Source organism: Molossus molossus, unplaced genomic scaffold (assembly GCF_014108415.1).
Source record: "Molossus molossus isolate mMolMol1 unplaced genomic scaffold, mMolMol1.p scaffold_m16_p_19, whole genome shotgun sequence".
Lineage (NCBI taxonomy): Eukaryota > Metazoa > Chordata > Mammalia > Chiroptera > Molossidae > Molossus > Molossus molossus.
In genome coordinates, this window is record NW_023425354.1 from 1434627 (window position 1) to 1448615 (window position 13989).

General features: G+C 65.6%; 1 protein-coding gene across 7 annotated transcripts in view; it reads right to left on the reverse strand.

Annotated features, from left to right (window-relative positions):
* Positions 1-13989, reverse strand: part of BAIAP2 (BAR/IMD domain containing adaptor protein 2) — a 53391-nt gene that overhangs the window by 12214 nt on the left and 27188 nt on the right. For all 7 annotated transcript variants that reach the window (XM_036269236.1, XM_036269242.1, XM_036269241.1 and 4 more), the window contains exons 4-6: positions 10540-10601; positions 10224-10295; positions 9770-9907 (exon numbers count right to left, since the gene is read on the reverse strand). In XM_036269236.1, coding sequence (XP_036125129.1) covers positions 9770-9907; positions 10224-10295; positions 10540-10601 — 272 coding nt within the window. The remainder of the gene's footprint in view (positions 1-9769; positions 9908-10223; positions 10296-10539; positions 10602-13989) is intronic.

Genomic DNA, 13989 nt, shown 5'->3' on the forward strand with positions numbered 1-13989 from the left:
CAGAATAGGGGCTCCAGGGACAGGAGGCGGGGTGAGCTGACAGCCCGTGGGGACGGTGGCAGTTGGGGTGGCGGAGCTCTAGACGGTGACGGTGCACAAAAGGGTGACCATACCGATGCCCTGAACTTGAAAATGGTAAACTTCATGTCGAGTTAACAAAATTTACAGTTATAAAAAAGTGGCCCACGCAAACTCTGACCGCGGGAGACCGCTGGACAGAAGACCAGGCACTCTGACCAGCGAGGGAGGAGGAGGAGGGGCTTGGGCTGAAAAGTGTGGGCAGAGGCCACTGTGGGAGGGGAACCTTGTCCTTCTCCAGGTGTGCCGGCCGCCCCGCCCCCCAGAGGCAGAGCACAGCTCCCAGCCAGCCCATTGGTGCGAACCTCGGCCGTGTGACTCACTTCGGCCAATGGGATTTGAGCAGAAGTTACAGCCTGGCAGCTCTGAGCCTGTCCCCTGGGAACACATACCCCTGACCCCTTGCCCTCTGAACCCTGGCAGCCCCTCGCACAGGCCGCCCTGGCGGACTCTCAGTGAGATGGGTGGCAGTGTGGCCCCTCGTGCAGGTCCCGATTCCGGCCGCTGAACCTCCCTGAGCAGGGCTCAGCCAGCACAAGCTGGGGCATGGCCAATGCACACCCAAACCCGCAGGGCGGGCACAGGAGACAGGGCTGAGCTGGGCACACAGAACGCGTTGACTCGCAGGCTGGAAACCTGTTGTCACAAAGCCCCACAGAGGCTGGGGGGCCGCCCTGCGCAGGAGGGGCAGCCAGGGCACACCTGCTGGGCTCTGCCGCGTCCCCGGGCATCTGCACTGGGCCAGCTGGCCAGCGCTGCCGGCACTGTCTGGGAGCAGCGTTTGCAGAATCAGCTCTTCCCTGGAGCAGCCCGTCCTCTGGCAGGGGCAAGCCTGGGCCACGAGGGGGCAGCCTCCCCTGCTGGCCTGGATCAGCGTGAGCGCCAGCTCTGACTCAGGCGGGTAGGCGGTGCCAAGCTGGGTGGGCGACCGGGTGGGAGCACAGAGCAGGCTGTTCCTGCAGCAGGCTCAGCGGCAGGGGTGTGGGCCTGTCCCCAGCACAGCCAGCCCTGCTCCCCCAGCCTGAGCAAGCCTCGCCAAGGAGGCAGGCTGCTCCCTCGGCCTGCAGACCACCCACTTCCCACACTGAACTCCCTGGGGAGGGTGGCTTAAACAGGCCTCGAAGTAGCTACCCCACCCCCAGACCAAGGCCACAGTCTCAAGGAATAAAGCCCTGCCCCCACACGACTGTGCCTGAGGGGACCCAGCGTGGCACTTGGGGAGAGACCCCGCCAGGCCTGGAGAAGGTCTGAGCATGGGCGAGAGGCCCCCCTCCAGCAGGGCTGGCTCTGCTGCTCTGCTCCTGCCCCTCCCCTCCCCCTCCCCCACACGCGGCAGGGCAGCTCAGCGTACTTTTCCTCTGGTTCCAGAACGTGTGCCCCTGCCTCTGCCCCGCCCCACACCGTGGCTCCCCAGGAAGTGGGACAGTGGGCCTGGGCAAGGCACACTGGGAAAGGATGCAATGTGGGACCCCTCAGAGGCCACCTGTCTACAATGGTGGATGAGGCGCCTACCGAGGAGACTGCCCCCCCCCCCCCCCCCCCCCCCCCCCCGATCCAGAAGGTCCACAAGGCGCTTGTGAGGACAGGAAGGGGCTGGGCTGGCTCAGGGTGAGGCGCATGTGCAGGGAGACAGACAGATGGGTACCCTGGTGTCCCCACCTCCAGCCCCATCACCAAAACAACGCTCAACACTGGGCTGTAGCCCCCGAAGTCTGACTACTTCACGCTGTCCCTCCTCCCCCACAGGGCACCATCAGGAACACTGCTGGTGACAAGGACACCTCGGTCCCTGTCCTCACACCCAGCGGGCTCCGCTTGGTGCCAGGAGACCCCTAAAAGGTCCCGGGTCACCACCTCCCCTCCCTGGGAGCTGCTCCCTCATCCCCACCAGCTCCAGCGTGGCCAGGTCTGGGAGGGTATGTGGGCTCAAGTGAGCCAGGCACATGGCAACCCTGTGCCCAGGCGAGGCCACCCAGAGCGATGCCAGCTGTCACCTAAATGGGAACTTTGGAGAAGAAAAGGCACGGTCACCCCAGGACAGCAACGTAACCAGGGCGCGGGCCCCCTGGGCACACTCGCCCTGAGCACACTGCAGGGAACGGCTCCTTTGGGCCCAGGCCCTGGGGTGCTGGCGGCCGGTTTCTGGGTTTCCAGGCTGCGCTCCGCCGCTGGCATCGAAGTGCCCCTCCCTGGGCAGAGAGACTGCAGGACGGGGGCAGGCACTGGCCTCATTAGCAGGTCTGGCAGCTTCCAGCATGGGCAGGGCAGGTGTTTTATTTCTAAGATTTCCATTTATTCAGACAGGTCTCAAGTGGGAGCCGGAGCTTCGGGGGGAGGGCAGCTCGGCAGGGGTCGCGGGGGCACCAGCATCTCCCCAGGGACCAAGCCTCCGGGGAGCGGGCAGGGGCTGCCTGGGTCTGAGCCGTGGCCACCCAGTGGGGCCGTGCGGACAGAGCCCGCCCCGTCCACCCAGGGCCCGGGCTGCTCCACGGCTGGAGCGCCAGACCCGGGGCTCGGGCAGGGCAGAGCGGGCACTTCTGTCGAGGAACAGTGGCTGCCCTGACCTCCTTTCCCGGGACGACAACTGCTGGAGACAGGCCGCCTCACCAGGCGGATCCTGGAAATTAGGCCACCTGAGGGCCTCGCCCCCGGGGGACAGGAGGGAGGACGCCCCCGCCACAGGCTCTGGCCCCTCTGTGGGCGGCACACCCTCAGAAGTGCAGGGTGCAGGGCAAGGCCCACGTCCGATGACTTAGCAGCGGGCTGACAAGGCCCCTCCCTGCCTCTGGTGTTCCTGCTCAGTGGGCGCCATGGCGACAGCACTACAGAAACACCCAGCTGAAAGCGCTTAAGACCCACAGGCTGCTCCCACTTAGTCACCCTGGGCTGAACAGCCCTGTAATCCGAGAAGACAAAAGTGATCAGAACACATGTCTCCTCTTCCCTCCAAAGACAGGGTGACTCAGGGGTGGGGGAGGGGCCTTCTAGAACAAACAGCGATGATTCACTTATCCACGGGCCCTGCGCTTTCCCACGTTCCCCACTGCGCTGGCCTGGCTGGTGTGCTCCGTCAGAGCACCGGCCCATGCACCGAAGGGTTTCGGGTTCGATTCCCTGTCGAGGGTTGCAGGTGTGATCCCTAGCTCGGGCGCATGTGGGAGGTGACCAGCCAGCGTGTCACACGATGCTTCTCTCCATCTCCCTCCCTCCCTTCCACTCACATCTAAAAAATCAATGAAAAAATACCCTTACTGCCCTGGCCGGTTTGGCTCAGCAGTTGAGCGTTGGCCTGCGGTCCAGAGAGACCCGGGTTCAGTTCCCGCTAAGGGCACGTACCTCGGTTGCAGTTTGTCCCGGCCCCGGGTTGGGTCGTGTGGGTGGCAGCCACTCAATGTCTCTCTCTCTCACGTCAATGTTTCTCTCTCTCTCCCCCCCACTCTATCAAAAGATAAATGGAAAAACATCCTTGGGTGAGGATTTAAAAAAAACAAAGAAACCTGTAGCTGTCCCTCCAGGTCCCTGCTCCTTATAAGTCAGCTGTTGCTGCAGGTCACGGTTAATCCAGGGGCAGGGGCAGCGAGCTCATTACAATGAAGGGACAGCAAGGGCCACTGCTCAGCTGCCTCCAGTGGCTTCCCTGGAGCCGGGGTCGAGGCCTGTGCCCCTTCTCTGGTCTGAAGGGCCCAGCCACGCGGCAGCATGAAAAGGTGTCGCGGGACCTCCCTCGGGAAGAAGGTGTCGTGCCTCCCTGGTGGCTGAGGGACCGTGAGCCCTGGTTCCCCTCTGCCTAGGAAAGGCCCAGCTGTCGTGAGGCTGGCAAGGGACCCACAGCCAACAGATTCCAGCTGCCCACACCCCCGCTCACCTGCACACCACACGCTGGCTAACGTGTGCCCACAGCACCCCGAGCCAGCGTTCCACGGAGACCCTGGAGGGAGCGTGGGGTGCTGCTGCCCACACCGGCTAGCAGGGCACCCTGGCAAAGCTGGAGACCCACAGACCTCCTATCCCACGGCCCAGGGAGGTGCCAGGGAGCATGTCCCCTGAAGGACCCACTCCGTGTGGGTGTGGGGTCTGCTCCGCTCCTCCGAGGGCTGAAGAAGGCCAGAGGCTCACTGATGCCGGGTGACCTCTGCCAAGTCGCTCAGGCCTCTGGGTCCCAGCTTCCTCATCAGAAAGCGAAGGGGCTGAGCCACTTGGTCCACATGGCTGCCTCCTGGCAGGACAGCCCTGCTCGTGTGGCGGCCCACGTCACACCCGATCCCAAACACTTAGTAGGGACAAACGACAAAGATATTTTTACAGTGGCTGCCCTGGCCGGTGTTAGAGCAACACCCCGCAGACCAAAGGGTCTCAGGTTCGATCTCCAGCCTCAGTGGGGGTTGTGCAGGAGGCAACCAATGGACACGTCTGTCTCACGCTCTGTCTAAAGAAATTAGTGGAAGAATATCCTCAGGTGAGGATTAACAGGGAAAAATACATGTATGTATCTCACAGTGGCTTTGCATCGGAAAACCTTCCAGAAACTTCACAACTTCCTGCTTCTCGTCATGTCTGCTGTGGCCACTCTTGCTGTGTGACAGGCCCTCCAGCCCCAGCAGGGTCTCAGGGTGGCCGTCAGCACACTCGGGGCGCCCGGGCCGCAGCCCTGCGCCTACCCGGGGAGGTGGGGGCTGAGGCAGCCGCAGCGGCGTGGTCCTGGGGTTCAAAGGAGCAGAGTCCCTCCCGGCCACCATCCCACAGGCAGAGTCCTCACAGGGGACCCTGAATGTCCCGATGCCGCCTCTGGGCACAGACGGTCAGAGGCCTCCGGCTCCTCTCTGCTCCCAGGTCCCTGGCCTGACCCTCGTCCACAGGCCGCCCTCCTTCAGCCCCCGGCTCTGTGACGGAACGGCGGAGGCCGGGGCCTCAGCTACCAGTGCCTGCAGGCCCCGCCCCGCCACTGTCTTCTGTGACGACCTAAATTACGGTTCTCTCGTTCTCCTTTGTTCAACACACCCCTGAAATAGAAGGCAGGTCCCCTTTCTCAGACTGTGACCGGGACACACGGTTCCAGAAGGAGCGAGCCGGGGGGGGGGGCAGCCGACTGTCACCACCAGCCCATGGAGCACATGGCCACTGCCGCTGGCCCCCCACCCCAGGAACCCTCAAACCACAACCAGCCGGGGCTGCCTGCTGCTCCAGCTCTGACAGCTGGGCCACCTGAAGGCTCCCCGACATTCCCGGCTTTGGCTTTCTGCATGTCCTGCGGCAGGTCGGCCAGCAAGTACCTCAAACCCTGAGCAGGGACTATGCCCACCTGTCTGCCTCCAGCCTTTGCTCCCTGGGCACCCACCTCTGCCTCTGGGGCCCCAACACTGCTTGGGGTCTTGGTGGCTCCTCCCCCCACACCCAGAGCCTGCAGGCGGACTGGGAAGCACACACCTGACCCCAGCCCCCTCCAACCCCACTGTACCCCCAAGAACAGACGTGACCACGGGGTTTTCTAATAGTCACGGAGCCCCTCCCAGGGTGAGGGTCCCGGGGGAGAACACGCCCTGTGCCTGACCGGCTCTGCACAGACAGCAGCTCTCGGGCAGCCGCCCCAGCCCAGCCCCCGTGTCAGACCGCAGCGGGAGCCCTCACACCTGCACCCATGGAGGGGCTGCCTGCTGGGCTAGGACCCCCAGACCAAAGGGGCAGGTCGCCACACAAACCTGTGACCGTGCCCTGGACACGTGCACGCCCTCCGCACGGAGCTCACCGGGGCCTCCTCAAGGACACTGCCCGGCAGTGATAACGGGGTGCGGGGGGCCCTGGGCCAGAGGGCAGGCTGGGAGCGCGCCTACTTCCAGAGAGAACCCTCCGTCCTACTTAGCGCCCCAAGTGCCGCTGCGTGCCTGTCTCCGACCCGCAATTAACACCGGTTCTGTTTGTGGAAGTCCCAAAGCACAGCCTCAATTACAGCAGCTCTTCAGTGACCGCTCGACCCAGCCCCGCTCCAGGAGGACCGCCCGGGACGGACGCCCTCAGCTCGGCTCTTCCGGGCAGTCTGGTCGACCTGACCGCCTTCCCCCACCCCTGTGCCACCTCACGGGCAGGCACTGCCGCTCTGGGCACAGCCTGTCCTTGGTGCATGGGCCCAGGAACCCCAAGGCCTGGAGGGCAGAGAATGCAGGCCTGCGCTGGACGGGCACCCAGGAGCTCCGAGGTGCCCTCGCCACCCTCCCGGTGAGTTCCACACTCAGAGCTCGAGTGTGGGCTGGGGAAGCAGGTGGGCCAGGCTCCAGACGGCACACAGAGATCCCACTGAGCGACTTGTGAAAGACCACCCACCTTGCCAAGCTCTGAGCGAGCCCACGCCCACAACCCCGTGCCAGAGCCTCCTGCCGCAGCGCCCACACCTGGGCGGCCGGCGTGTGGGCCCAGCTTCGGGAACACTGCTCTCCGCCCAGGGAGCCTGCGGCGCCGCCCCAGCCCCGGGCTTCCGTGTGGCTGGAGGGCACCCGGCAGGGCCCCTGTGCCAACCGTGGGGCCCGGGACCTGCCCCCAGCGGCCACGGCCCTCGAGAGGAGCCCTGCAGACTGCGAGACACAGGACACCAAGAAGTCTCCAAAGGACCGAGGAAAGGGCTACCTTGTGCCTGATGCCCAACCCCGAGGGGCTCCCCAACCCCGAGGGGCTCCCCAACCCGAGGGGCTCCCCAGGCCACTCGTGCCTCCTGGGGCCTTCACCCACTTTCTGGTTGGCTCAGGGACACAACCCCACTCGGTGACACTGTGTGGGCACAGCTGCCTCTCCCGCCTCTTCTCTCGGCTTGGGGACAACCCCTGAAGTCCCCGGTGACCCGCGAACAGGAAGAGCTTGGAGCCAGTGTGTCCGGTACGTGAGGTCCCTGAGCTGCAGGAGCCACAGGGAGCAGCCCAGGGGTCACGGACCTAGGCTGCCGGGCATCTCAATGAAGCTATCAGGGGCACCCCAACAGGCACTGGGGGTCTTCCGCCAGCTCAGAGGGCCAGGCCAGGGGCCCCTTCCCCTCAGCACACACGCGGGGCTCCCCACCACCGGGGGCAGAACACACACGGGGCTCGACTGCCCCTCCCTTCCCCTGAACGTAACTGAGGTAAGAGCACGAGGCAGGCCGGCCCACGGGGCACAGGTGGGCACAGCGCCCGCAGGCGCGCAGTCTTCTGGGAAATGACCACCACTAGCCTCGAGGTGAAGGGCCACAGAGAGAAAGCAGATTCGGGGAAGCGGACGACGGCTGGGCTGAGGGGAAGAGCAGCCATGCCCAGAAGAGGGGAAGGGGCCTTTCCTGTCTGAGCACCAAGCAGGGAGAGGGGGTACCCCATCTTACAAACGGGGGACAGGCCGAGAGGTTCCTAAGCTCGCCATGACCACAGGGCCAGAAGGACAGAGCCCAGACCCAACTGCCAAGGCCTGGTGGCAGTGCCCGGGTGGAGCTGGCCACAGGGGAAGACAGGCCGCCATGCCTTCTGGGAGGCTCCTCACTGAGAGCCCCAGGCAGGGCGAGCACCGGGCAGGGCAGAGACCCGGGTGGCCGGGCTTCACGGGGGCTGGCAGGGCACGCAAGCCTGGGTCGTGGGTGCCCTTGGACAGGGAAGAAGGCTCAGTCTCGAGGAAACTCCACACTCCCCACAGAAAAAGTTTAAGTCTGGGGCACCCACGTGTGTCCCCTCTGGCCCCACGCAGCCCAGGGACCACCCCCGTCCTCTGGGCTCGGCGACCGAGGTCCAGAGCAGAGCAGGAGCACGGGGCGGGCGGCCAGGGCTGTGCCAGAGGTTCTCAGCGCGGCAGGGGGAGCTGGAGAGCACACGGGGCCACCGGGAGCCAGGTGCAGAGGGGCCGCGCACTCAGCGGAGCAGGGTCTCGTGAGTGTGGCCCCGCCGCAGGTGGGGTGGACACTGTGGGCGTGGCCGGCCCACAGGCTCCGACCTCCCTGGCCCTGTGCTTGCCCAGCTCCAGGACTCTCTGGCCCTGACCTCCACCCTCCAACTGCAGACTCGATGGCTCCCAGACAGCGGGTCACAGCAGGGCCTCCAGGGACAGGACTCAGCTTGGGACAGAGCCTCCGACACCTGCTACAGGCTGGACGGACCTTGAGCACACTGCTGAGTGCGAGAAGCCAGTCATAGAGGCCGTGTGCGCGGACTCCACTCCTACGTGATGCCCAGAACTGGTCCGTAGACAGACAGCAGCTTGGGCCCTGCTGGGCCGTCCCTGCTGTGTCCTCAAACAGACGGTACGCACTCCACGTGGGTGCGTGTGCGGCACGCACGCCATCTCGACACTGATACCCGACAGACCCTCCAGGAGAGACAGCTGTGCTGGCAGCTGAACCCCGACAGGCTGGCCTCAAGTCCCCTTGCTGGTCATCAAGCCAGCCCCAGGCAGGCAGGCAGGGTGCTGTTCTCCTCTCGGGCAGTGGGGGCGCTGTCCCCTGGTCAAGGCTTTCGGGAAGCAAAGTGGCCAAATTCACCAAGGGTGGGACAGAGCACCCGACGTGCACCAGGGCACGAGGGCTTCTAGGTGCCCGCTCACAGCCCACCCCCAGGGACGTGCCTGCACAGAGTCCGGGGTGATGAGCCCTGGCCTCGGCAAAGCGGGGAGGCGACTCAGGCAGGCAGGGCCTGTCACTGTGGCTGAGAAACGCACAGGCCTCGGCAGAACAGCGGCTGTGTGCTGGGCATCAGGGCGTTGCTGCCCTCCCCCCGCTGGGTGGCCTCCTGCAGAGCGTGCTCTCCTGCTGTCCAGGCCGCCCCCTCCCGACCCCGCAGAGGGCCGCAGCAGGTGGGCCTGCTCACGTACACCGCGCTCAGCAGGGGCAGGACCGGCTCTCACTCCCGGCGTGAGGCCCGAGGTGCTCATGGGCACCAACAGACGTGTGCACAGACGTGTGCACACACGGTGTGCGCATGTGTGCACCCAGCTGCCAACCTGACAGCTAGCAGGAAGGGGGGCTCAGAGGTGAGGGGTCACCTGAGTGCCAGCCCACACCTGCCTGGGGTGCTTCCCAGGGCTGCCGCTCCTGCCCACTGTTTGCGTTACACACAGGTGGGCGCCCAGTTCTCTTCTCCCTCCGTGTCGGAGTCACAGGTGACCTCAGAGAGCAGGTGTCCTGGGCCTGATCCGGGTCCACTGGCTGGGCTGCTGTTGAGCCGGGAGTGCCGGCCTGTCCTAAATCCCTGCCCTGCTCAGCACAGATGCCCGCGACGCCGGCAAGATGACGCAGGGCTGCCCCTCGCCCCCCGTGCCGTCTGCCTCGCGCTGCAGGGCTGCTGGAGGCCGCGGGCCAGAGGCTCAGGCCAGGCCGGCAGCACAGATTGATTAGAAAACAGTTTGGGGCCACTCCGAGGTCGGAGCGCAGAGGACAGGGCGGGCAGAGCCATGTGGTTCTCTGCTGTTGTGGGGGAGAGCCTTCCAGCACCCCACTGAGGCTGAGAGAGCAGGGCAGGGGGACCCCAGCACCACAGTGGCCACCTGGCCAACTCCAGGACATGGGACACTTGCTGCTCCTAAATCTGTCAGGAGAGTGGGGCCTGGCTCTGCCCAATTCCATCGAGGGGCTGACAGCCAGGGGGGCCCCCCACTGCCTGCAAAGGCCATTGGTCCTGAGACAGGAGGGTCGCCTGGGGCTCTCCGTGCACCCGCGCCCCTGCACTGAGCCCGGCCCCCGCAGGCGGCAGCCTACCTGCAGCTCCTTGTCCGAGTACTTCTGGGGGTTCTTGCTGCCCTGGCTCTTCTTGCGCAGCTTCCTCAGCTCAGCCTGGCACTTGTCCAGCGCGTCGCCCCTGCTCCTCTGCTCCGCCTGGTACTTCTTCAGTGCGGCCTGGGGCGAGGGCAGGGCAAGGCGGGTGAGCCCCGCTCCCTCGGCTCCCACGCCAGGCTGGGAGCACTGACCCCGGCACAGCCCAGCCCCTGGCTCTCCTGGACGGGGATGGTGGTGGGCACGGGGCCTGTGTGGGTCCCACGGAGCAGTGGCATCACGTCACCATCTTTACCAGGAAGTGGGTGCAGCGAGCCAGGCAGCGGGGTTCACCCGCAGGGCCAGAGGAGCCCTGGGTGGGGCGCTCGGAGGAGACCCAGCCTCTCAGGGGGAGGGCCTGACAGTCAGCAGAGCCAGGGCAGGTGTCACGGGCACTTACGCTCAGGTACCGGGAGTCCAGCTCCACCTTCTGCTCCAGCTGCGTGAGCAGCTCATTGTGGAAGGACTTGAGCTGCAGAGGAGAGCACGCTGTCAGCGCCACGTGTGGCGGGGGACACAGCGCGCGGCGGGGGCACGCTGTGGGGTGGGAGCAGCGGGCCCCACCCTGGGACAGGCGCCCCTGGGAAAGAGGGGCTTTTTGATCAGGGACAGGTGACACTCAGAGCTGGGAGGCTCTGGGAAGGGTGCTGAGCACCGGCCTCCCATGAGCCCACCTGCACTGCCTGCCCAGCGCCACACGAGGGAGCTGGACTCACCATTTCTTCCAGCTGGTTCTGGATCTGCCTGTGGACTTCGGCCATCTGGAAGAGAACGTCTCCTGGACGGCAAGGCAGCAGGGAAGAGAGATGGGGGAGTCAGTATTTCCCATCAATGACCCCGTCACCCCACTGACTCAGAAGTGGGGCACCAGACCGGGGAGCAGGCAGCACTGGGTGGGCTGAAGGCCTCTGGGGACCCAGCAGGGCTCCCAGCACCCCCGGGCAGGAAAGCTCCGGGGACACAGGTGCCCCTCGGCGCAGCTGCAGGGAGGGTGGAGAACAGGAAGGCGTCCGCACCAGGACGCTGTCACCTGAGGCAGCTGCAGCCTGGTGTCACGGAGCACAGGCCTGAAGGGGCCCCGCCCCAGTGGCTGCAGAGGGAGGGGCTGGAATGTGGTCCGGGCCACATTCGTTTGACCAGCAGATACATGCTGAGGACATTTTTGGTGGCCGTGGACACAGTCGGAGCAGGACACCACCCGTCCTCGAGGGCGGTCCCTTCCTGGCAAATCCTGTCCCGAGCTACCTGCACCAGGATGGCCCTCCCTGCTCATAGCCCAGACGCCTGGGGTCACATGACCCACAGGTTCCTTTGGGGGGCAGCCACGAGGAACAGCTCCTGGGACCCTGCAGGAGGCCCCAGTGGGATGGCACTGCCCTCCCAGACCCCACCACTGCCCCAGAGCCCATGCCTGGGCCACGCTCCCTCTTGGAAGCAGGCTGGGTCCTGGGGAGGCCAGCTCCTCTTGGTCACCTGGCCCTTCCACTAGCTGCTGACGCTGTGTCCGCCTGATGGACACAGGACACGTGGAGCACCGACCACGACCAGCCATCTGCAGGTGGATCTCTGCCAACTGGCACGGTCCGAGTCCACCAGCTACCACCTGAGCCGAGGGGCAGGTGCCCACCCTGTGGGGCCCACAGCCCTGCCTCCTGGGGGCTCTGGGCGTCCAGGCACACCACCGCTCTCCGGGGCCCCAGCCGCTCTCAGGACACTGCTGGGCTGCGTCCCCAGAAGTCTGGCTCCGTGCCAGGCGCACAGGTGTCGGCCGAGGGAGGGTGTGCTTCCAGGGCGCTCGGACTGTCTCCCGGCAGCAGGACGGCCCAGCCTCCGCCGTGGCTTCCTGCACTCGGGACAGAGCTGGAACCGCGCGTGGTCAGCCAGCTACCGAGGGGCTGGGCTGAGATGGACCAGCCAGCAGGGAGGACGCCAGTTCACTCGCCTCTCCCATCCCGACCCCCCATGTGCTGGTTCGAGCTGTCGGAACGAGCCGAGGGGGACAGGAGCCAGAGAGGGCATGAGGAACCAGGCTCCCGTGCTCGGCTGAAAGGGAGCCCCGGGGACAAGCTGGGGGGCATGCTCGGGACAGCTGCGACACAAGGCCAGGCTGCTGCCACCTTGCCCTGCCGGGTACAGACCCGGGGGGAGGGGACCCCAGCTCCCGTCAGCACCCCCTGGGGCCGAGGCTCCCGGGCTTTGCTGCGGCCTTATCTTGCCGATGCTCTGAGCCGCTGTGACCACGGCGCACATGGGAAACCCAGCCACCCCGGCCAGATCAGCGCCCAGAGGTGCTCCTGGCCCCTGCTGCTCCCTGCCTCTCGGCCTGAACACGTCTCAGGGCAACAGCCGTGGCTCTGGGACCAGGAAGCCGCCTGGAGCCCGGCCCGTGTTCCGGTGGCACAGGGTCTGCCTGTGCTGGGCTCTGGGTCCACTTCCAGCTCTCGGGCCGCAGGCCAGAGTGTGGTGGTGCCCACTCGGCCCCAGAGCAGTGCCCTCGAACCCCATGACCTTTGCAAGTAGCAGCAGATCCGAACAATGAACGCAAAACAAGCAGTGGTGACAGCCCCCCGGGCCCAGTAACGGCCCGGGCAGGGCACACGCCAACAGCCACGCCCTTTGGGCCCCAGGATTCCAAGGTCACGTCAACATCTTCAGGAGAACACACCCTCGGGAACGCAGTGGGGCGTCCCTGCCCTCGGAGCTGCCGCAGGCCGGGGCCACGCCACACGCACAGCAGACCCAACGGCGCGTCGAGCTGCAAGCCTGCACTGCTCACACAGCCCACGGTGACCCTTCAGAACCGGAGCCACACGCACAGGCACATGCAGGCGCAGAGCGAGGTCTGAGCATGTGCGAGTCACCAGGCACGGGGCTCCTGGAGCATAGCGGGGGCACCACGCCACTGCAGGGACATCACCCCGCCACAGGAAGGAGGCTGCGACCCCTGCCAGGCTGCCCAAGGAGTGTGGGTGCCTTAGCCGTCAGGGGTAACCTTGCTGTCCCGTCCTGGTGTCCTTTCCAGCCTCAGAAGAGGGCTGGCGAAGGTCCTCGGAGCCCGAGGGTCAGCGGGACCTGTCCCCCTCCTTGGGCTCCCGGACCCTCTCAAAGGACGGCCCAAGGCAGGCACCTTCCCAGCACCCACGGGAAGGACGCTGCTCCCCTCAGCGCCTCAGAAATCCAGGGCCCGGGCCCAGCGGGCAGAGCGGGGGCTGGGGAAACGCAGGGCCAGGAGCCACCACAGGCCGGGACTGCCAGAGGGGTGGGGACACAGGCAAGGGGGCAGCCCTGCCACACCCGAGGTCAATGAGTCAGCGAACCCGGCCTGGTGGCGGGGCAGCAGTGGGCGTGAGGGAGCCGGGAGAGGCAGGGGAGAGCCGGGCACGGGTGGGGCCAACCATGTCGCACAGAGGCACCCGCAGACGAGGTCGCGCCCTCGTCACCCCGTGCACCGGCGTTCACCCTGACAGTCAAGTGGCAGGTCAGCGGTGAGTCAATGCCCCGCACACTCAGCAGCTCGGAGCTTTCACGCTCTTGGGGTGCTCAGAGCCCTGCACGTGGCCTCACATCTCCGGGCGAGAGTGGAGCTCACCCACGTGGCAGCACCGCTCCTTTCGGGAAACGGGGGGGCAGCCGCCACACACAGGGACAGCACACATGTGCAGACAGGCACACACATGCACACAGGCACATACACAGATAAGCACACACAGAGACATACATGTACAGACAGGCGTACATACCCAGACACAGGGACATGCACATACAGGCACACACGCAGACACAGGCACATACACAGATGCACACAGGGACAGCACACATGTGCAGACAGGCACACACATGCACACACGCGCACACACAGAGATACACACAGGGACAGCACACATGTGCAGACAGGCACACACATGCACACACAGGCACATACACAGATAAGCACACACAGAGACAAACATACGTGTACAGACAGGCATATACGCACACACAGGCACATACGCACACACAGGCACATACGCACACACAGGCACATGCATAGACAAGCACACACAGAGACAAGCATACATGTATAGGCAAACAGGCACACGTGCACAGAAAGGCACAGGCGCGTGCACAGGCACACACAGGCACATGCGGGCACACAGGCGCACACGGATGTGCCCATCTCCCATCCG